This window comes from Oncorhynchus mykiss, chromosome 18 (assembly GCF_057628025.1).
Source record: "Oncorhynchus mykiss isolate SJ-2025 chromosome 18, ASM5762802v1, whole genome shotgun sequence".
NCBI lineage: Eukaryota > Metazoa > Chordata > Actinopteri > Salmoniformes > Salmonidae > Oncorhynchus > Oncorhynchus mykiss.
The window spans coordinates 16913002-16937081 of NC_143039.1; the positions used below are offsets into that span (position 1 = coordinate 16913002).

At 47.0% G+C, this 24080-nt stretch overlaps 1 protein-coding gene across 6 annotated transcripts in view; it reads right to left on the bottom strand.

Moving 5' to 3' along the window:
* The window catches only part of LOC110495568 (neurobeachin-like protein 1), a 77207-nt gene that overhangs the window by 40143 nt on the left and 12984 nt on the right, over positions 1-24080 (bottom strand). For 2 of the 6 annotated variants that reach the window (XM_090207454.1, XM_090207452.1), the window contains exons 4-12: positions 20576-20737; positions 17014-17095; positions 15711-15838; positions 12473-12555; positions 9437-9522; positions 3475-3666; positions 2691-2838; positions 2219-2325; positions 1785-1874 (exon numbers count right to left, since the gene is read on the bottom strand). In XM_090207454.1, coding sequence (XP_090063580.1) covers positions 1785-1874; positions 2219-2325; positions 2691-2838; positions 3475-3666; positions 9437-9522; positions 12473-12555; positions 15711-15838; positions 17014-17095; positions 20576-20737 — 1078 coding nt within the window. The remainder of the gene's footprint in view (positions 1-1784; positions 1875-2218; positions 2326-2690; positions 2839-3474; positions 3667-9436; positions 9523-12472; positions 12556-15710; positions 15839-17013; positions 17096-20575; positions 20738-24080) is intronic. The other 4 variants (XM_090207458.1, XM_090207455.1, XM_090207456.1 and 1 more) reach the window with 3 other exon arrangements.

Genomic DNA, 24080 nt, shown 5'->3' on the forward strand with positions numbered 1-24080 from the left:
TTCTGTATGTGATTTCCTGTTAGACAAGGCCAGCGAAGAGCGCAGATCTCAATCCCATTGAGCACGTCTGGGACCTGTGGGATCGGAGGGTGAGGGTTAGGGCCATTCCCTCCAGAAATGCCCAGGAACTTGCAGGTGCCTTGGTGGAAGTGTGGGGTAACATCTCACAGAAAGAACGGGCAAATCCGGTGCAGTCCATGAGGAGATGCAATGTAGTTACTGACTGTTACTTTTGATTTTGACCCCCTTTTGTTCAGGGACACATTATTAAATTTCTGTTAGTCACATGTCTGTGGAACTTGTTCAGTTTGTGTCTCAGTAGTTGAATCTTGTAATGTTCACACAAATATTTACACATGTTAAGTTTGCTGAAAATAAACAAAGTTTCCAAACGTTATTTTTTTTGTTGAGTTAACAACAACAAAAAGGTGCAGTGAAACGTGTTGTTTTACAGGGTCAGCCATAGTAGTAAGGCACCCCTGGAGAAAACTAGGGTTAAGTACGTTCCTCAAGGAGACAGACAGATTTTTCACCTTCACGGGTCGAGTATTCGAACCACCAACCTTTCGGTTACTGGCCCAACAATCTTTCATTGTGTGTGTGTGTGTGTGTGTGTGTGTGTGTGTGTGTGTGTGTGTCTCTCTCAGGTTGGGTAATGAAACAAGACATGTCTGTGGACTGTAAGGAAAATGGATGAATTAAGTATTTCCTCTTCATTCATTCATTCATTCCGCAGCTGACCTATAGGAGAGGAGACCGCATAGGTCTGACTGTGGTCAGGTTGCTAGGTAACCATGGGTGGCCATTTACACAGAGTCGGAGTATCGGATTACAGGTGCTCAAACTCTTCCTGACTACAAAGGAATACTTTGTAGAGTGTGTGAAATCACCTGGCCGCATGATAACCAGACCAACAGGTGAGTGTCTGCCTACAGATGATTCACTACAGGTGAGTCTTTGTGACTAAAGCACACTACAGACCAAGAGACACACTACAGACCAAGAGACACACTACAGACCAAGAGACACACTACAGACCAAGAGACACACTACAGACCAAGAGACACACTACAGACCAAGAGACACACTACAGACCAAGAGACACACTACAGACCAAGAGACACACTACAGACCAAGAGACACACTACAGACCAAGAGACACACTACAGACCAAGAGACACACTACAGACCACTGTATGTCAAGAGAACACTGCAAAGCTACATTAAATGGTACCAGTGAGTGTGTGTGAGTGCAGGGGAGGCCAGGTGAATAACACTGAACAGGGGGGACGGTTTGACCACACACTGCAGGTGATGTTGTTGCCTTTCCGAGATCGGGCTACATTCTGTAAAAGTTACTTTGAAGTAATTTCAGACAAATGTTACTGTAAAAACTGCTTAATTGATTGAATTACAGCTTGATAGACTGCTTGATTGATTGAATGACAGATTGATAGACTGCTTGATTGATTGAATGACAGATTGACAGCTTAATTTATTGGCAGTTTGATAGACAGATTAATTGATTGATTGATTGATTGCTTAATTTAGTAACTGCTTAATTTATTGAATGACAGCTTGAGAGACAGCTTAATTTATTGATTGACTGCTTGATTGAGTGACTGCTTAATTGATTGATTGATTGATTGATTGTTTCTGACTACAGGGCAGCACAGATGTACATCTTGTCATGGAGTGGCCATCTTGACGGGGATGGCGGTGACGATAGTATGAGTGACGGTGGTGGTGGCGTGAGTGACGGTGGTGACAGGGTGGCAGTATACCTGGGTGTCACTCTCTCCTGTCACTGTCAGTAACCTGTTGGTGAAATCTTTCTGGTCCTTCTCTGCTGTCGTGCACCTAGCATTAACCAGCTGCAGAGTTGAACCAACAACAGGACGTGGTGAGGGGGGGGGGCAGGGTGAGGGAGAGAGAAAAGAGTGGTGGATGGGGGTCAGAAGGTAAAGGTTGTGACTCACAGAGGGGCTGGGTGGGGGGGGTTAGTGGTACCTAAGTGCTCCAGCACTAAGTGTCATAACATGCACAGTGAGCCTGTATTGAAAGGCTCACGCACAGTGTAAGGTAACACTATGCTTCCTAGACAGAGTTACCTTGATACGCTGAGGAAAAACACACACAATAAACAGTAGGCTAAGACGTGCCCCCCCCCAATCCTCATGTTCAACGTCCTTTGTGCTAGGGCTGAGCGAGACCATACCTTGCTGTTCTGTAGGAGGCGTGTCAGGTGCTCGAAGCAGTTGCTGTTGAGGAAGATGGCCTGCAGGACGGGACGGTCCGAACACAGGAACATATCCCTGATAGTGTCTGGAGGTCACAGACACAGGAGAAGAAGAAAAAGGGGAATGGGATATGAGAGAGCGATAAGGGGAAAGAGAAAGAGAGGAGGAGAGAGAGAGAGAGCGAGAGCCTTCATAAACTATTTATAAAGGCCTCTCTCTAAGTGCTTCATAAATCATGGAAATCAGAAATCAAGTGACAGTGGTCAATACTCAACCTATACTAGGTGCTAGTGGTAATGTAAGTAGTTCAGTAAACCACACTGGTATAAAGAGTAACCTCGTCTGAGACTTAAAGACTTGCGTTAGCTTCCTGAGCTAATGCCTAGGCATTAGCTCAGTGGGCTATTGCAGCTTTGTGGCGTACATGACAATCCGGGTTCGGTCACTCACCTAGCATGTGCACCTGCAGCGCTACGAAGCGGCTCTCCCAGTGGCGGCCCAGCACCTTATGACCTTTGACCCCTTGCTGCACGGCCGCTGCCGCCGGATCAGAGTTGAGCAGTTTGAAGTAGTTCTCCAGCACCGAGCCGATCTCCACCTGTATGAATTAATTAATGTTATTTTATTACACTTCAAATAAGCTACATTAGCAAATCGAATCAGCCAATTGAAATCAACAATATACATATTATTTAAAAAATCTGAAGATAAAAACATTATAAAGTCAACCATCTGGCTCTTGTCAGAACAACACCCTAAATAGTGTGAGTATAAATTAAGTTGTCTGAAGAGATAGCATCGACTCTAACTTTATCTTGGTTTGTGCTGGTGACTGTGACCTCCTCCTCAGACCAATTGGCAGTACTCCAGAACATTGTTCTGGGAACCAAAAAGAGTATCCCAGTTTCAAGGTCTCAGTTTGTAAAGAAGAAGCCTCGTCAGTCACATGCAGAAACCAACGTTAATAATGAATAATGTAAATCATGCTTTATGACCTGTTTGTATAGCAGTATACACACACACACACACACACACTACTTCTCACCCCTGGTCACTCTAAAAGCACTGACCTGTTTACATAAATATGAAATTGTATTCTATTACTATCATGAATGATTTGATTTTTTTTAACTATGATTTGTGAAAGTTCCTAAACTATTGTTAACTGCAATTTATTGAGCTGGGAAAAGAAAACCAATCCATGTTAAAAAAATATATATATAATTCTAGTGACCTGGCGTTGGTCTGAGCTGCTGGCCAGGAGGGAGTGGACCACCTCCCTCAGGCAGCCCAGGGTGAGCAGGGACTTCCGGTCTGGAGCCTCACTGTCCCAGTCCTCCCCGTCCATGTCTCCCCCCTCATAGTCCCCCAGCACACGCAGCAGAACCTCCATGGTGGCTGGGGAGATGGCTAGTAGAGCATTACGCTGTGGAGGGAGGGAGGGAGCCTTCATAAACACTTTCTACGGCCTCTACATGCTTCAGAAAGCATTCACAAGCAGACGTCCTGCTCCAGTTTAAAGGGTGGTTATATACCACTAAATGTCCTGCTCCAGTTTAAAGGGTGGTTATATACCACTAAATGTCCTGCTCCAGTTTAAAGGGTGGTTATATACCACTAAATGTCCTGCTCCAGTTTAAAGGGTGGTTATATACCACTAAATGTCCTGCTACAGTTTAAAGGGTGGTTATATACCACTAAATGTCCTGCTCCAGTTTAAAGGATGGTTATATACCACTAAATGTCCTGCTCCAGTTTAAAGGGTGGTTATATACCACTAAATGTCCTGCTCCAGTTTAAAGGGTGGTTATATACCACTAAATGTCCTGCTCCAGTTTAAAGGATGGTTATATACCACTAAATGTCCTGCTCCAGTTTAAAGGATGGTTATATACCACTAAATGTCCTGCTCCAGTTTAAAGGGTGGTTATATACCACTAAATGTCCTGCTCCAGTTTAAAGGGTGGTTATATACCACTAAATGTCCTGCTCCAGTTTAAAGGATGGTTATATACCACTAAATGTCCTGCTCCAGTTTAAAGGATGGTTATATACCACTAAATGTCCTGCTCCAGTTTAAAGGGTGGTTATATACCACTAAATGTCCTGCTCCAGTTTAAAGGATGGTTATATACCACTAAATGTCCTGCTCCAGTTTAAAGGATGGTTATATACCACTAAATGTCCTGCTCCAGTTTAAAGGATGGTTATATACCACTAAATGTCCTGCTACAGTTTAAAGGGTGGTTATATACCACTAAATGTCCTGCTACAGTTTAAAGGGTGGTTATATACCACTAAATGTCCTGCTACAGTTTAAAGGGTGGTTATATACCACTAAATGTCCTGCTCCAGTTTAAAGGATGGTTATATACCACTAAATGTCCTGCTACAGTTTAAAGGATGGTTATATACCACTAAATGTCCTGCTACAGTTTAAAGGGTGGTTATATACCACTAAATGACCTGCTACAGTTTAAAGGATGGTTATATACCACTAAATGTCCTGCTCCAGTTTAAAGGATGGTTATATACCACTAAATGTCCTGCTACAGTTTAAAGGGTGGTTATATACCACTAAATGTCCTGCTACAGTTTAAAGGATGGTTATATACCACTAAATGACCTGCTCCAGTTTAAAGGATGGTTATATACCACTAAATGTCCTGCTACAGTTTAAAGGATGGTTATATACCACTAAATGTCCTGCTCCAGTTTAAAGGGTGGTTATATACCACTAAATGTCCTGCTACAGTTTAAAGGGTGGTTATATACCACTAAATGTCCTGCTACAGTTTAAAGGGTGGTTATATACCACTAAAATGTCCTGCTACAGTTTAAAGGGTGGTTATATACCACTAAAATGTCCTGCTACAGTTTAAAGGATGGTTATATACCACTAAATGTCCTGCTCCAGTTTAAAGGGTGGTTATATACCACTAAATGTCCTGCTACAGTTTAAAGGGTGGTTATATACCACTAAATGTCCTGCTCCAGTTTAAAGGATGGTTATATACCACTAAATGTCCTGCTACAGTTTAAAGGGTGGTTATATACCACTAAATGACCTGCTACAGTTTAAAGGATGGTTATATACCACTAAATGTCCTGCTACAGTTTAAAGGATGGTTATATACCACTAAATGTCCTGCTCCAGTTTAAAGGATGGTTATATACCACTAAATGTCCTGCTCCAGTTCAAAGGGTGGTTATATACCACTAAATGTCCTGCTCCAGTTTAAAGGGTGGTTATATACCACTAAATGTCCTGCTACAGTTTAAAGGATGGTTATATACCACTAAATGTCCTGCTCCAGTTTAAAGGGTGGTTATATACCACTAAATGTCCTGCTACAGTTTAAAGGATGGTTATATACCACTAAATGTCCTGCTACAGTTTAAAGGATGGTTATATACCACTAAATGTCCTGCTCCAGTTTAAAGGGTGGTTATATACCACTAAATGTCCTGCTACAGTTTAAAGGGTGGTTATATACCACTAAATGTCCTGCTACAGTTTAAAGGGTGGTTATATACCACTAAATGTCCTGCTACAGTTTAAAGGGTGGTTATATACCACTAAATGTCCTGCTCCAGTTTAAAGGGTGGTTATATACCACTAAATGTCCTGCTCCAGTTTAAAGGGTGGTTATATACCACTAAATGTCCTGCTACAGTTTAAAGGGTGGTTATATACCACTAAATGTCCTACTACAGTTTAAAGGTGGTTATATACCACCAAATGTCCTGCTCCAGTTTAAAGGGTGGTTATATACCACTAAATGTCCTACTACAGTTTAAAGGTGGTTATATACCACCAAATGTCCTGCTCCAGTTTAAAGGGTGGTTATATACCACTAAATGTAAATGAGGATCATTGCGTGCTCTACAGTGCATTCGGAAAGTATTCAGGCCCTTTGACTCGTCCACATTGTTACGTTACAGCCTAATTCTAAAATGATTCAAATGTTTTTTTACCCCCTCATCAATCTACACACAAAACCACATAATGACAAAGTAAAAACAGGTTTAGAAATGTTTGCAAATTTACTACAAATAAAAAACAGATTTATCACATTTATGTAAGTATACGGACCCTTTACTCAGTACTTTGTTGAAGCACAGTGGGCAGCAATTACAGACTCAAATTTTCTGGGGCAGTGGTCTCCCACACTTTGAATAGTCTCGTACCCCTTCAAACATTCAACTTCCAGCTGCGTACCCCCTCTAGCTCTAGCACCAGGGTCAGCACGCTCTCAAATGTTGTTTTTGCCATCATTGTAAGCCTGTCACACACACACTATACAATACATTTATTAAACATAAGAATGAGTGTGAGTTGTCACAACACAGCTCGTGGGAAGTGACAAATATAGGACCAGGGCACAAATAATAATATAATAATAATATAATAATCAATAATTTAGCTCTTTATTTAGCCATCTTACATATAATAAAACCTTATTTGTTCATAAAAAATTGTGAATAACTCACCACAAGCGTGTGCTTGAAAGGATGCACATAACTCTGCAATGTTGTATTGGAGAGAGTCTCAGTCATAAATCATTTCCCACACACAGTCTGTGCCTGTATTTAGTTTCATGCTAGTGAAGTCTGACAATCCACTCTCACATACACGACCATTCAAAAGTTAGGGGTCACTTAAAAATGTCCTCGTTTTTGAAAGTACATTTTTTGTCCATTAAAATAACATCAAATTGATCAGAAATACAGTGTAGACATTATTAATGTTGTAAATGAGTATTGTAGCTGGATTTAATGGAATATTTACATAGGCGTACAGAGGCCCATTATCAGCAACCATCACTCCTGTGTTCCAATGGCACGTTGTGTTAGCTAATCCAAGTTGATCATTTTAAAAGGCTAACTGATCATTAGAAAACCTTTTGCAATTATGTTAGCAAAGCTGAAAACTGTTGTCCTGAATAAAGAAGCAATAAAACCTTCTTTAAACTAGTTGAGTATCTGGAGCATCAGCATTTGTGGGTTTGAAACAAAGACCTTCTCTTTAAGTCTCAGACAAGGTTACTTCTTCTGAAACTCATCAGTCTATTCTTGTTCTGAGAAATTAAGGCTATTCCATGCAAGAAATTGCCAAGAAACTGAAGATCTCGTACAACGCTGCGTACTACTCCCTTTACAGAACAGCGCAAACGGGCTCTAACCAGAATAGAAAGAGGAGTGGGAAGCCCCGGTGCACAACTGAGCAAGAGGACAAGTACATTAGTGTCTAGTTTGAGAAACAGACACCTCACAAGTCCTCAACTGGCAGCTTCATTAAATAGTACCCGCAAAACACCAGTCTCAACGTCAACAGTGAAGAGTCGACTCTGGGATGCTGGTGGCTCCAAACTTCTTCCATTTAAGAATGATGGAGGCCACTGTGTTCTTTGGGACCTTCAATGCTGCAGAAATGTTTTGGTACCTTTCCCCACATGTGCCTGGACACAATCCTGTCTCAGAACTCTACGGACAATTGCTTCAACCTCATGGCTTGGTTTTTGCTCTGACATGCACTGTCAACTGTGGGACCTTATATAAACAGGTGTGTGCCTTTCCCAAATCATGTCCAATCACTTGAATTTACCCCAGGTGGACTCCAATCAAGATGTAGAAACATCTCAAGGATGATCAATTGAAACAGGATGCACATGAGCTCAATCTCGAGTCTCATTGCCAAGGTTCTGAATAGTTACGTAAATAACATATTTGTTTTTATTTTTAATAAATTTCTTTTAAAAAACGTTTTCACTGTCATTGTGGGGAATTGTGTAGATTGATGAGGAAATTGTTGTATTTTAGAATGGATTAACGTAAACAAAATGTGGAAAAAGTCTAGGGGTCTGAATACTTTCCGAAAGCCCTGTATAAATACCTAGGTGTCTGGTTAGACTGTAAACTCTCCTTCCAGACTCACATTAAGCATCTCCAATCCAAAATTACATTTACAATCGGCTTCCTATTTCACAACAAAGGCTCCTTCACTCACGCTGCCAAACATACCCTCATAAATCTGACTATCCTACCAATCCTTGAATTCGGTGATGACATTTACAAAATGTAAATGCCTCCAACACTCTACTCCGCAAACTGGATGCAGTCTATCACAGTGCCATCCTTTTTGTCACCAAAGCCCCATATGCTACCCACCACTGCGACCTGAATGCGCTCGTTGGCTGGCCTTCACCACATTTTCGTTGCCGAACCCACTCGCTCAAGGTCATCTATAAGCCTCTGCTAGGTAAAGCCCCGCCTTAGCTCACTGGTCACCATAGCAACACCCACTAGTAGCACGCGCTCCAGCAGGTATATTTCACTGGTCACCCCCAAAGCCAAAACTTCCTTTGGCCGCCTTTCCTTCCAGTTCTCTGCTGCCAATGACTGGAATGAAATGCAAAAATCATTGAAGCTGGAGATACATCTCCCTCTCTAATTTTAAGCATCAGCTGTCAGAGCAGCTTACCCATCACTGTACCTGTACACAGCCTATCTGTAAATAGCACACCCAACTACCTCATCCCCATATTATTACTTACCATCTTGCTCTTTTGCACCCCAGTATTTCTACTTGCACATCATCATCTGCACAACGATCACTCCAGTGTTAATGCTAAATTGTAATTATTTAGCCTCTAGCGCCTATTATTTAACCTCCCTACATTTGCACACACTGTACATAGATTTTTCTATTGTGTTATTGACTGTACGTTTGTTTATGTGTAACTCTGTGTTGTTGTTTTTGTCGCACTGCGTTGCTTTATCTTGGCCAGGTAGCAGTTGGAAATTGTTAACTGGTTAAATAAAGGTGAAATAAAAAAATTACGCCTTCAATTGTTCTCATGTGGCAAACATGACTTTATATGCCGGGATAGTGTATGGTCACATGACTTTATATGCCGGGATAGTGTAGGGTCACATGACTTTATATGGCCGTGATGGTGTAGTGTCACATGACTTTATATGCTGGTGTAGTGTAGGGTGTAGTGTGTAGGGGATAGTGCAGGGTGTAGTGCAGGGTGTAGTGCAGGGTGTAGTGCAGGGTGTAGTGCAGGGTGTAGTGCAGGGTGTAGTGCAGGGTGTAGAGTAGGGTGTAGAGTAGGGTGTAGAGTAGGGTGTAGTGTAGGGTGTAGTGTAGGGTGTAGTGTAGGATGAAAAGAGTGCATCTTGATTCTCACCTGTCCCCCTGCCACGATGGCTCCAAACAGGTGTAACAGACAGCATTTCAGACTGTCCTTAAGGTGTTCACTCTCCTGGAAGCACTCTGAAACACACACACACAGTCAGTGGACATGGAAAACTGTGGGTGTTTTGTTAACTATGCAAATATAACACCCACAACATGAGGCCAGTCTGGTCTGATGTTGAGAGAACGGCCTCTTGAATGGCTCCATCTCAGTCTGGTCTGGTGTTGAGAGAACGGCCTCTTGAATGGCTCCATCTCAGTCTGGTCTGGTGCTGAGAGAATGGCCTCTTGAATAGCTGCCTGTCTCGCTCATACAAACAGTACATTCATTCATTCACTCACATGCACACAGTCGCACACGCGTCACACACACCGTGACATACACACACACACACATGCCCACAGACACACAGTCTCTATCATGTTCCCTTGGGGCCAGTCTTTTCTGTCATACATTAACTTATCTGTCAACACATCCCAGTGAGGAGCAGCAGCAGCAGCAGCATGGCCTCCCAGGTCAGCACCGTTCCCTCTACAGGCCAACCCCAGACAGTAGCAAACCAATCCCAGGGGGATAAAGCTAGGTCAGAACCAATGATCCCAGACAAGACAGATGGTCCCCCACTCACCTGGTCCCCCACACACCTCGTCCCCCACACACACACACCTCGTCCCCCACATACCCCCCCCACACACACAAACCTAATTTCCCCCCCCACACACACACACACATACCTCGCCCCCCCCCCCACACACACACACACCTCGCCACCCCCCCCCCCCACACACACACACACCTCGCCCCCCCCCACACACACCTCGCCCCCCCCACACACACACACCTCGTCTCCCACACACACACACCTCGTCCCCCACACACACACACCTCGTCCCCCACACACACACACCTCGTCCCCCACACACACACACCTCGTCCCCCACACACACACACCTCGTCTCCCACACACACACACCTCGTCCCCCACCCACACACACACCTCGTCCCCCACACACACACACCTCGCCCCCCACACACACACCTCGTCTCCCACACACACACACCTCGTCCCCCACACACACACACCTCGTCCCCCACCCACACACACACCTCGTCCCCCACACACACACACCTCGTCCCCCACACACACACACACCTCGTCCCCCACACACACACACCTCGTCCCCCACACACACACACACCTCGTCCCCCACACACACACACACACCTCGTCCCCCACACACACACACCTCGTCCCCCACACACACACACACACCTCGTCCCCCACACACACACCTCGTCCCCCACACACACACCTCGTCCCCCACACACACACCTCGTCCCCCACACACACACACACACACACACCTCGTCCCCCACACACACACACTTCGTCACCCTCCCCATTTCTTCCACACACTATTCCTCACTCCCTCTACTGTACCATTCATATCCTCTCGGAGCCTCCCACACTTCACACACACACACACACACAGGCATGCGCTAACACACACGCGTGCGCGCACACGGTGGCAGGTTGCTGGAGTGGCCTTGAGGCAACTGGATGGAGCTAAAGAGTTCTCTCTGTGGTGTTGACAGAAACCACAGACACAAAGAGAGGCTGTTTGTTCCAAGATGGCCGCTGTCGCCAGAGGCCCAGACAGCCACCGTTCACTACCAGGCTGATCTGGACAGCCTGGCAAATAGACTAAGGAGAGGACACAAAGACTGGATTCTTCTGGGATAGAGTGAGAGGACTGAAAGAGTCAGAGGTATGAGGAAGAATAGAGTGAAGAAGGAAAGACAGAGTGGAGAGTGAGAGTGGAGCTCTGAGGGGAGGCTGTTCCTAAACTGGAAGGAGGAAAGAGAGTAGAGCTCTGAGGGGAGGCTGTTCCTAAACTGGAAGGAGGAAAGAGAGTAGAGCTCTGAGGGGAGGCTGTTCCTAAACTGGAAGAGGAAAGAGAGTGGAGCTCTGAGGGGAGGCGGTTCCTAAGCTGGGAGAGGAAAGAGAGTGGAGCTCTGACAGGAGGCTGTTCCTAAACTGGAAGAGGAAAGAGAGTGGAGCTCTGAGGGGTGGCTGTTCCTAAGCTGGGAGAGGAAAGAGAGTGGAGCTCTGAGGGGAGGCTGTTCCTAAGCTGGGAGAGGAAAGAGAGTGGAGCTCTGAGGGGAGGCTGTTCCTAAGCTGGGAGAGGAAAGAGAGTGGAGCTCTGAGGGGAGGCTGTTCCTAAGCTGGGAGAGGAAAGAGAGTGGAGCTCTGAGGGGAGGCTGTTCCTAAGCTGGGAGAGGAAAGAGAGTGGAGCTCTGAGGGGAGGCTGTTCCTAAGCTGGGAGAGGAAAGAGAGTGGAGCTCCGAGGGGAGGCTGTTCCTAAGCTGGGAGAGGAAAGAGAGTGGAGCTCTGAGGGGAGGCTGTTCCTAAACTGGAAGAGGAAAGAGAGTGGAGCTCCGAGGGAAGGCTGTTCCTAACCTGGGAGAGGAAAGAGAGTGGAGCTCCGAGGGGAGGCTGTTCCTAAGCTGGGAGAGGAAAGAGAGTGGAGCTCCGAGGGAAGGCTGTTCCTAAGCTGGGAGAGGAAAGAGAGTGGAGCTCCGAGGGGAGGCTGTTCCTAAGCTGGAAGAGGAAAGAGAGTGGAGCTCTGAGGGGAGGCTGTTCCTAAGCTGGGAGAGGAAAGAGAGTGGAGCTCTGAGGGGAGGCGGTTCCTAAGCTGGGAGAGGAAAGAGAGTGGAGCTCTGAGGGGAGGCTGTTCCTAAGCTGGAAGAGGAAAGAGAGTGGAGCTCTGAGGGGAGGCTGTTCCTAAGCTGGGAGAGGAAAGAGAGTGGAGCTCTGAGGGGAGGCGGTTCCTAAGCTGGGAGAGGAAAGCAGGGAAGTGATCTGTTTTCTCTAGAGAGACCTTTTCATTGAGTAGAACATGGCTTCCTCATTCACTACTGTTAATGACCACACTGAGTTTCCCCCCACTGAACGACCCCGCTAGAGAGGATAACTGGGTTGTGTTCATTAAGGAGAAAACGTTTTGAAAAAGAAATCAAACTCACGGTAGAAGAAGGGGACAAACTCCACGGTGAGAGGAGCTGCTTTGTGTTTCTGTCTGCTCTTCTCCACTGTACTCCGCTGGTCCCTGGAGACGACAGGCAAAACACACGGTGTCAGAAAAAGACCCCCTGTCCAAACTCTGTCTGTGTGTCTGTGAGCAGGAACACTGCTGGGAGGGTTTAGCACAGGATTAGAACCAACACTACTTGGATTGATTTGGGAAATGTTTTGGCACTTTGGGGAAAAAAATACTTGTATACTAATTAGGTAAACCAAGCCGAGCTGTACTGTGAAGAAACAACAACATTCAAGCCAGCACATTACGATTGCAGTGTTTTCAGAAGTGTAACAGTAGAATTGACCATGGTGGAATAAGTACATAATGATGATAGATCCTAAGAGCGTTGTATATAGTGCTTCAGTACCCACGAGAGCCCCGGTGCTGACAGAGCCCCGGTGGTTAATGCATGCTTGACCCTGCTCCTCCAGTACCCAGAGCCCTTCCTCTTATTGTGCTTCTACACCTGCATTGCTTGCTGTTTGGGGTTTTAGGCTGGGTTTCTGTACAGCACTTTGAGATATCAGCTGATGTACGAAGGGCTATATAAATAAATTTGATTTGATTTGATATTTCCCTGAGAAAAAGTGTGCAGTATTTATTAAATGATATACATTATTATGGGTCGTCCTCCCCTTACTGTGGATCTCCTACAGTTCCATCTATTATTATGAGTAGTCCTCCCCTTACTGTGGATCTACTACAGTTCCATCTATTATTATGATTAGTCCTCCACTTACTGTGGATCTACTACAGTTCCATCTATTATTATGAGTCGTCCTCCCCTTACTGTGGATCTACTACAGTTCCATCTATTATTATGAGTAGTCCTCCACTTACTGTGGATCTACTACAGTTCTATCTATTATTATGAGTAGTCCTCCACTTACTGTGGATCTACTACAGTTCCATCTATTATTATGGGTCGTCCTCCACTTACTGTGGATCTACTACAGTTCCATCTATTATTATGAGTCGTCCTCCCCTTACTGTGGATCTACTACAGTTCCATCTATTATTATGAGTAGTCCTCCACTTACTGTGGATCTACTACAGTTCTATCTATTATTATGAGTAGTCCTCCACTTACTGTGGATCTACTACAGTTCCATCTATTATTATGAGTAGTCCTCCACTTACTGTGGATCTACTACAGTTCTATCTATTATTATGAGTAGTCCTCCACTTACTGTGGATCTACTACAGTTCCATCTATTATTATGAGTAGTCCTCCACTTACTGTGGATCTACTACAGTTCTATCTATTATTATGAGTAGTCCTCCACTTACTGTGGATCTACTACAGTTCCATCTATTATTATGAGTAGTCCTCCACTTACTGTGGATCTACTACAGTTCTATCTATTATTATGAGTAGTCCTCCACTTACTGTGGATCTACTACAGTTCTATCTATTATTATGAGTAGTCCTCCACTTACTGTGGATCTACTACAGTTCTATCTATTATTATGAGTAGTCCTCCACTTACTGTGGATCTACTACAGTTCCATCTATTATTATGAGTAGTCCTCCACTTACTGTGGATCTACTACAGTTCCATCTATTATTATGAGTCGTCCTCCCCTTACTGTGGATCTACTACAGTTCCATCTATTATTATGAGTAGTCCTCCACTTACTGTGGATCTACTACAGTTCCATCTATTATTATGAGTAGTCCTCCACTTACTGTGGATCTACTACAGTTCTATCTATTATTATGAGTAGTCCTCCACTTACTGTGGATCTACTACAGTTCCATCTATTATTATGAGTCGTCCTCCCCTTACTGTGGATCTACTACAGTTCCATCTATTATTATGAGTAGTCCTCCACTTACTGTGGATCTACTACAGTTCTATCTATTATTATGAGTAGTCCTCCACTTACTGTGGATCTACTACAGTTCTATCTATTATTATGAGTAGTCCTCCACTTACTGTGGATCTACTACAGTTCTATCTATTATTATGAGTAGTCCTCCACTTACTGTGGATCTACTACAGTTCCATCTATTATTATGAGTAGTCCTCCACTTACTGTGGATCTACTACAGTTCCATCTATTATTATGAGTCGTCCTCCCCTTACTGTGGATCTACTACAGTTCCATCTATTATTATGAGTCGTCCTCCCCTTACTGTGGATCTACTACAGTTCCATCTATTATTATGAGTCGTCCTCCCCTTACTGTGGATCTACTACAGTTCCATCTATTATTATGAGTAGTCCTCCACTTACTGTGGATCTACTACAGTTCCATCTATTATTATGAGTAGTCCTCCACTTACTGTGGATCTACTACAGTTCCATCTATTATTATGAGTAGTCCTCCACTTACTGTGGATCTACTACAGTTCCATCTATTATTATGATTAGTCCTCCACTTACTGTGGATCTACTACAGTTCCATCTATTATTATGAGTCGTCCTCCCCTTACTGTGGATCTACTACAGTTCCATCTATTATTATGATTAGTCCTCCACTTACTGTGGATCTACTACAGTTCCATCTATTATTATGAGTCGTCCTCCCCTTACTGTGGATCTACTACAGTTCCATCTATTATTATGAGTCGTCCTCCCCTTACTGTGGATCTACTACAGTTCCATCTATTATTATGATTAGTCCTCCACTTACTGTGGATCTACTACAGTTCCATCTATTATTATGAGTCGTCCTCCACTTACTGTGGATCTACTACAGTTCCATCTATTATTATGAGTAGTCCTCCACTTACTGTGGATCTACTACAGTTCTATCTATTATTATGAGTCGTCCTCCCCTTACTGTGGATCTACTACAGTTCCATCTATTATTATGAGTCGTCCTCCCCTTACTGTGGATCTACTACAGTTCCATCTATTATTATGAGTCGTCCTCCCCTTACTGTGGATCTACTACAGTTCCATCTATTATTATGAGTAGTCCTCCACTTACTGTGGATCTACTACAGTTCCATCTATTATTATGAGTCGTCCTCCCCTTACTGTGGATCTACTACAGTTCCATCTATTATTATGAGTAGTCCTCCACTTACTGTGGATCTACTACAGTTCCATCTATTATTATGAGCTGTCCTCCACTTACTGTGGATCTACTACAGTTCCATCTATTATTATGATTCGTCCTCCACTTAAATCAAATAAGCAAACTCTGCTAGAGTTAGCGACTTAGTGTACCCGCAGGTGCGATGTCTCCAGTTCCGGTAGGGGTCGTACAGGCTCTCGCAGAAGGCCAGAGAGTGGCGGACAAACTCCTCGGCCTGAGTCTGGTCCACCATCTCCTTCTCCTTGGTCTTACTCTTCAGCTGTAGGAGAGAGCATGGTGAGGCTAGAAGACACACACACAGGAATGTGTAATCTCACGGGAATGTACCTACTTAATCATTGTGACATGCTAAAAAATAAACGTAATCATTGTGACATGCTAAAAAATAAACGTAATCATTGTGACATGCTAAAAAATAAACGTAATCATTGTGACATGCTAAAAAATGTTTTTGTTCAAATCTGTTTTGAAACAGACTAGCACAAATGCGCGCACACACACACATCCCTATAACTAATCATTGTGACTGGGTAAAAATACTTCATTTTGTGCAGGTTGGTTTTTAAACTTGTTTTCAAAAGAAAACAGAGTCAGGAAGGCGATGATAGGGGGAGAGGAGGGTGGATAAAGGGGGAGAGGAGGGTGGATAAAGGGGGAGAGGAGGGTGGATAAAGGGGGAGAGGAGGGTGGATAAAGGGGGAGAGGAGGGTGGATAAAGTGAGAGAAGAGGGTGGATAAAGGGGGAGAAGAGGGTGGATAAAGGGGGAGAAGAGGGTGGATAAAGGGGGAGAGGAGGGTGGATAAAGTGAGAGAAGAGGGTGGATAAAGGGGGAGAAGAGGGTGGATAAAGGGGGAGAAGAGGGTGGATAAAGTGAGAGAAGAGGGTGGATAAAGGGGGAGAAGAGGGTGGATAAAGGGGGAGAAGAGGGTGGATAAAGGGGCAGAAGAGGGTGGATAAAGGGGCAGAAGAGGGTGGATAAAGGGGCAGAAGAGGGTGGATAAAGGGGCAGAAGAGGGTGGATAAAGGGGGAGAAGAGGGTGGATAAAGGGGGAGAAGAGGGTGGATAAAGGGGGAGAAGAGGGTGGATAAAGGGGGAGAAGAGGGTGGATAAAGGGGGAGAAGAGGGTGGATAAAGGGGGAGAAGAGGGTGGATAAAGGGGGAGAAGAGGGTGGATAAAGGGGGAGAAGAGGGTGGATAAAGGGGGAGAAGAGGGTGGATAAAGGGGGATAGGAGGGTGGAGAAAGGGGGAGAAGAGGGTGGATAAAGGGGGAGAAGAGGGTGGATAGTGAGAGAAGAGGGTGGATAAAGGGGGAGAAGAGGGTGGATAAAGGGGGAGAAGAGGGTGGATAAGGGGGAGAAGAGGGTGGATAAGGGGGAGAAGAGGGTGGATAAGGGGGATAGGAGGGTGGAGAAAGGGGGAGAGGAATCAGACCTGCTGGATGTAGAGCGTTGTCATGGTAATGACATGGTTGATGTAGGAGCAGGTGCCAATCTCCTCCACATTGGACAGGTTCCTGCAGAGAGAAAGTCATAGCCTGTTAAAGTAGTGACAGGTTCCAACACACAGACACAGAGAGACCGAGAGACATGAGAGAGTCATGTCTGTTATAGTAGGGACAGGTTCCAACAGAGAGAGAGTCATGTCTGTTATAGTAGGGACAGGTTCCAACAGAGAGAGTCATGTCTGTTATAGTAGTGACAGGTTCCAACAGAGAGAGAGTCATGTCTGTTATAGTAGGGACAGGTTCCAACAGAGAGAGAGTCATGTCTGTTATAGTAGGGACAAGTTCCAACAGAGAGAGAGTCATGTCTGTTATAGTAGGGACAAGTTCCAACAGAGAGAGAGAGTCATGTCTGTTATAGTAGGGACAGGTTCCAACAGAGAGAGAGAGTCATGTCTGTTATAGTAGGGACAGGTTCCAACAGAGAGAGAGTCATGTCTGTTAAAGTAGGGACAGGTTCCAACAGAGAGAGAGAGTCATGTCTGTTATAGTAGGGACAGGTTCCAACAGAGAGTCATGTCTGTTATAGTAGGGACAGGTTCCAACAGAGAGTCATGTCTGTTATAGTAGGGACAGGTTCCAACAGAGAGAGAGAGTCATGTCTGTTATAGTAGCGACAGGTTCCAACAGAGAGAGAGTCATGTCTGTTATAGTAGGGACAGGTTCCAACAGAGAGAGTCATGTCTGTTATAGTAGGGACAGGTTCCAACAGAGAGAGAGTCATGTCTGTTATAGTAGGGACAGGTTCCAACAGAGAGAGAGAGTCATGTCTGTTATAGTAGGGACAGGTTCCAACAGAGAGAGAGAGTCATGTCTGTTATAGTAGGGACAGGTTCCAACAGAGAGAGAGAGTCATGTCTGTTATAGTAGGGACAGGTTCCAACAGAGAGAGAGAGTCATGTCTGTTATAGTAGGGACAGGTTCCAACAGAGAGAGAGAGTCATGTCTGTTATAGTAGGGACAGGTTCCAACAGAGCGTCATGTCTGTTATAGTAGTGACAGGTTCCAACAGAGAGAGAGTCATGTCTGTTATAGTAGGGACAGGTTCCAACAGAGAGAGAGTCATGTCTGTTATAGTAGGGACAGGTTCCAACAGAGAGAGAGAGAGAGTCATGTCTGTTATAGTAGGGACAGGTTCCAACAGAGAGAGAGAGAGAGAGTCATGTCTGTTATAGTAGGGACAGGTTCCAACACAGAGAGAGTCATGTCTGTTATAGTAGGGACAGGTTCCAACAGAGAGAGAGTCATGTCTGTTATAGTAGGGACAGGTTCCAACACAGAGAGAGAGTCATGTCTGTTATAGTAGGGACAGGTTCCAACAGAGAGTCATGTCTGTTATAGTGGGGACAGGTTCCAACACAGAGAGAGAGTCATGTCTGTTATAGTAGGGACAGGTTCCAACAGAGAGAGAGAGAGTCATGTCTGTTATAGTAGGGACAGGTTCCAACAGAGAGAGAGAGAGTCATGTCTGTTATAGTAGGGACAGGTTCCAACAGAGAGAGAGTCATGTCTGTTATAGTAGGGACAGGTTCCAACAGAGAGAGAGTCATGTCTGTTAAAGTAGGGACAGGTTCCAACAGAGAGAGAGAGTCATGTCTGTTATAGTAGGGACAGGTTCCAACAGAGCGTCATGTCTGTTATAGTAGTGACAGGTTCCAACAGAGAGAGAGTCATGTCTGTTATAGTAGGGACAGGTTCCAACACAGAGAGAGAGTCATGTCTGTTATAGTAGGGACAGGTTCCAACAGAGAGAGTCATGTCTGTTATAGTAGGGACAGGTTCCAACAGAGAGAGTCATGTCTGTTATAGTAGGGACAGGTTCCAACAGAGAGAGAGTCATGTCTGTTATAGTAGGGACAGGTTCCAACAGAGAGAGAGAGTCATGTCTGTTATAGTAGGGACAGGTTCCAACAGAGAGAGAGTCATGTCTGTTATAGTAGGGACAGGTTCCAATGAGTAGCCAGCTACATTTGACAATTAGAAATAACTATTGATTTTCTGGTTCATTAAGAAAACTAAACTAAAATGTGTGTTTTTGGTTGTTGAGGTAATTAGACCAAGCCCATTTCAAGGTTCTTTCTAAAATAAAATAAAAAGACAAGTAATTTCTGAGCATGATGGTAAGATAGCTGGCTAACTCATTGATCCTGCTTTGTTGTATATCCCTCAGGGTCATGTTCATGACAGCACCATAGAGGACACAGCCAGGGAGACACTTGTTTTCACCTTCCGTTGCAAAATCCTGTGTTACGTGCCCTACTGAACCGCCTACCTTCTGCTGGAAGACCCTTTAAAACCAGGGGCACTAAGACCTGTCAACCTAGGCTAGAGGGGTTCCTATCAATAGACATTACCTAGAAGAGGTCCAACCCGCAGAACTAGAAATTATTCAAACTCCATGGTCCAATCACACACTCAACCACCATAATATGGACAGACTGGACCGGTCAACCAGGTCTAGGTAGATGGAGGGAGGGGCCAGACTACAGGACCGGTACAACCAGGTCTAGGTAGGTGGAGGGAGGGGCCAGACCACTGGACCGGTACAACCAGGTCTAGGTAGGTGGAGGGAGGGGCCAGACTACTGGACCGGTACAACCAGGTCTAGGTAGGTGGAGGGAGGGGCCAGACTACTAGACCGGTACAACCAGGTCTAGGTAGGTGGAGGGAGGGGCCAGACCACTGGACCGGTACAACCAAGTCTTGGTAGGTGGAGGGAGGGGCCAGACTACTAGACCGGTACAACCAGGTCTAGGTAGGTGGAGGGAGGGGCCAGACTCCTAGACCGGTACAACTAGGTCTAGGTAGGTGGAGGGAGGGGCCAGACTACTGGACCGGTACAACCAGGTCTAGGTAGGTGGAGGGAGGGGCCAGACTACTAGACCGGTACAACTAGGTCTAGGTAGGTGGAGGGAGGGGCCAGACTACTAGACCGGTACAACTAGGTCTTGGTAGGTGGAGGGAGGGGCCAGACTACTGGACCGGTACAACCAGATCTAGGTAGGTGGAGGAGGGGACAGACTACTAGACCGGTACAACCAGGTCTAGGTAGGTGGAGGAGGGGCCAGACTACTGGACCGGTACAACCAGGTCTAGGTAGGTGGAGGAGGGGCCAGACTACTGGAACAGTACAACTAGGTCTAGGTAGGTGGAGGGGCCAGACCACTGGACCGGTACAACCAGGTCTAGGTAGGTGGAGGGAGGGGCCAGACTACTAGACCGGTACAACTAGGTCTTGGTAGGTGGAGGGAGGGGCCAGACTACTAGACCGGTACAACTAGGTCTAGGTAGGTGGAGGGAGGGGCCAGACTACTGGACCGGTACAACCAGGTCTAGGTATGGGAGGGAGGGGCTAGACTACTGGACCGGTACAACCAGGTCTAGGTATGGGAGGGAGGGGCCAGACTACTGGACCGGTACAACCAGGTCTAGGTAGGTGGAGGGAGGGGCCAGACCACTGCTTCTGGTCCTACAGAAACACCACGGACCAACCTGCAGATGACGATGAGGAACTTGACCAGCAGGAGGGCCAGGTTCTGCTGCTCCTGCTCCAGTCCGTCCGAGGCCTTCTGAACACACTGGAGCAGCTGGTGCCGCAACACCTGCAGGATGTTGTCTGGCAGCAGGGTCATCACTGGAGGCACCTCCTCCAACCTGGGGAGGGAGAGAGAGAGAGAAAGGGGTGAAATAAAGGGAACACCAAAACATGCTCAACTCTCACCTGCGTGTCACACACATCTGCACAAATATTATGCAAGCAAGCGCACGCACACACAAATACTATGCAAGCGCACGCACACACAAACACAAATACTATGCAAGCACACGCACGCACAAATACTATGCAAGCGCACGCACACACAAATACTATGCAAGCGCACGCACACACAAACACAAATACTATGCAAGCGCACGCACGCACAAATACTATGCAAGCGCACACACACATAAACACAAATACTATGCAAGCGCACGCACGCACACACAAATACTATGCAAGCGCACGCACGCACACACAAATACTATGCAAGCGCACGCACGCACAAATATTATGCAAGCAAGGAAGCACACACATAAATACTATGCAAGCAAACACACACACACCCCCTGCCATCCAGGACGTTTCTACCAGGCCCTAACAGTTGTCAAAGACTCCAGTCACCCAAGTCAGACTGTTCTCTCTGCTACCGCACGGCAAGCGGTACCGATGCACCAAGCGTGCACACACACACACATGCACACACACCACACACACAAACTTCTAAGGCATTCAGGTACATTACACACATTTACACTACATTCACACACGTACCTAAGCAACACTCCATGATAACCTTTAGACTAATGTCATGAAACCGTCCACTGTACAGCTAACAGTGAACCTAACTGTCTCTGTCCCTCTCTGTAGACAGAGTTCATCAGAGAGAAATGGGTTCTTCCTCTAACCGGACCAAGCAGAGCCCAGATGAGCATTCCCAAATCGGGTAGGAGCGTATCGCTGGGAAAAGCAGGACAGCTGCGGCAGAGGGGGGAGGTGGAGTGGGAAAGAGAGGGAGGGGGAGGTGGAGTGGGAAAGAGAGGGAGGGGCGAGGTGGAGTGGGAAAGAGAGGGAGGTGGGAGGTGGAGTGGGAAAGAGAGAGGGAGAGGTGGAGTGGGAAAGAGAGAGGGAGAGGTGGAGTGGGAAAGAGAGAGGGAGAGGTGGAGTGGGAAAGAGAGAGGGAGAGGTGGAGTGGGAAAGAGAGAGGGAGAGGTGGAGTGGGAAAGAGAGAGGGAGAGGTGGAGTGGGAAAGAGAGAGGGAGAGGTGGAGTGGGAAAGAGAGAGGGAGAGGTGGAGTGGGAAAGAGAGAGGGAGAGGTGGAGTGGGAAAGAGAGAGGGAGAGGTGGAGTGGGAAAGAGAGGGAGAGAGGTGGAGTGGGAAAGAGAGAGGGGAGGTGGAAAGAGAGAGGGGAGGTGGAGTGGGAAAGAGAGAGGGGAGGTGGAGTGGGAAAGAGAGAATGGAGGTGGAGTGGGAAAGAGAGAATGGAGGTGGAGTGGGAAAGAGAGGGAGAGGTGGAGTGGGAAAGAGAGGGAGAGGTGGAGTGGGAAAGAGAGGGAGAGGTGGAGTGGGAAAGAGAGGGAGAGGGGGAGGTGGAGTGGGAAAGAGGGAGAGGGGGAGGTGGAGTGGGAAAGAGGGAGAGGTGGAGTGGGAAAGAGGGGAGAGGGAAAGAGAGGGAGAGGGGGGGTGGGAAAGAGGGAGAGGGAAAGAGAGGGAGAGGGGGAGTGGGAAAGAGAAGGAGGGGGGGAGTGGGAAAGAGAAGGAGGGGGGGAGGTGGGAAAGAGGGAGAGGGAGAGGTGGAATGGGAAAGAGGGAGAGGTGGAATGGGAGAGAGAGGGAGAGGTGGAGTGGGAGAGAGAGGGAGAGGGGGAGTGAGGTGGAGTGGGAGAGAGAGGGGGAGTGAGAGAGAGAGTGAGAGAGAGGGGAGTGAGAGAGAGAGTGAGAGAGAGGGGGAGTGAGAGAGAGAGTGAGAGAGAGGGGGAGTGAGAGGGAGAGAGAGAGAGAGAGAGAGTGAGGGAGAGAGAGAGAGAGGGGGAGAGAGAGAGAGGGGGAGAGAGAGAGAGGGGGAGAGGGGGAGAGAGAGAGTGAGAGAGAGGGGAGAGAGAGAGTGAGAGAGAGGGGGAGAGAGAGAGAGAGAGAGAGAGAGGGGAGGTGGAGTGGGAGGTGGAGTGGGAAGAGAGAGAGAGAGGGGGGAGGTGGAGTGGGAAGAGAGGGAGGTGGAGTGGGAAAGAGAGGGAGGTGGAGTGGGAAAGAGGGGCTGAGAGTGGGAAAGAGAGGGAGGTGGAGTGGAAGAGGGGAGAGGGAAAGAGAGGGGAGGGGAGAAGAGGGAGAGGGGGGGGGAAGGGGGAGGTGGGAAAGAGAGGGAGGGGGAGGTGGAAAGGGGAGGGGAGTGGGAAGAGAGGGAGGGGGAGGTGGGAAAGAGAGGGAGGGGAGGTGGGAAAGAGAGGGAGGGGGAGGTGGGGAAAGAGAGGGAGGGGGAGAGAGGGAGGTGGAGTGGGAGAGAGAGGTGGAGTGGGAGAGAGAGAGAGAGAGGTGGAGTGGGAAAGAGAGGATATGGGAAAAGAGGGAGAGATGGAGTGGGAAAGAGAGAGGGAGAGTGGAGTGGAGAGAGAGGGAGAGGTGGAGTGGGAAAGAGAGAGGGAGAGGTGGAGTGGGAAGAGAGAGGGAGAGGTGGAGTGGAAAGAGAGAGGGAGAGGGTGGAGTGGGAAAGAGAGAGGGAGAGGTGGAGTGGGAAAGAGAGAGGGAGAGGTGGAGTGGGAAAGAGAGAGGGAGAGGTGGAGTGAGAAAGAGAGGGGAGAGGTGGAGTGGGAAAGAGAGAGGGAGAGGTGGAGTGGGAAGAGAGGAGAGGTGGAGTGGGAAAGAGAAAGGGGAGGTGGGAGTGGGAAAGAGAGAGGGGAGGTGGAGTGGGAAAAGAGAGGGTGGGAAAGAGAAAGGGGGAGGTGGAGTGGAAAGAGAGAGGGGGAGGTGGAGTGGGAAGAGAGAGGGGAGGTGGAGTGGGAAAGAGAGAGGGGAGGTGGAGTGGGAAGAGAGAGGGAGGTGGAGTGGGAAAGAGAGAGGGGAGGGTGGAGTGGGAAGAGAGAGAGGGGAGGTGGAGTGGGAAAGAGAGAGGGGAGGTGGAGTGGGAAAGAGAGAGGGGAGGTGGAGTGGAAAGAGGGAGAGGTGGAGTGGGAAAGAGAGGGAGAGGTGGAGTGGGAAAGAGAGGGAGAGGGAGAGGTTGGAGTGGGAAAGAGGGAGAGGGAGAGGTGGAGTGGGAAAGAGGGAGAGGGGGAGGTGGAGTGGGAAAGAGGGAGAGGGGGAGGTGGAGTGGGAAAGAGAGGGGGAGGTGGAGTGGGAAAGAGGGGGAGAGGGGGAGTGGGAAAGAGAGTGAGGAGAGAGAGAGAGAGGGGGAGAGAGAGAGAGGGGGAGAGAGAGAGAGGGGGAGAGGGGGAGAGAGAGAGTGAGAGAGAGGGGGAGAGAGAGTGA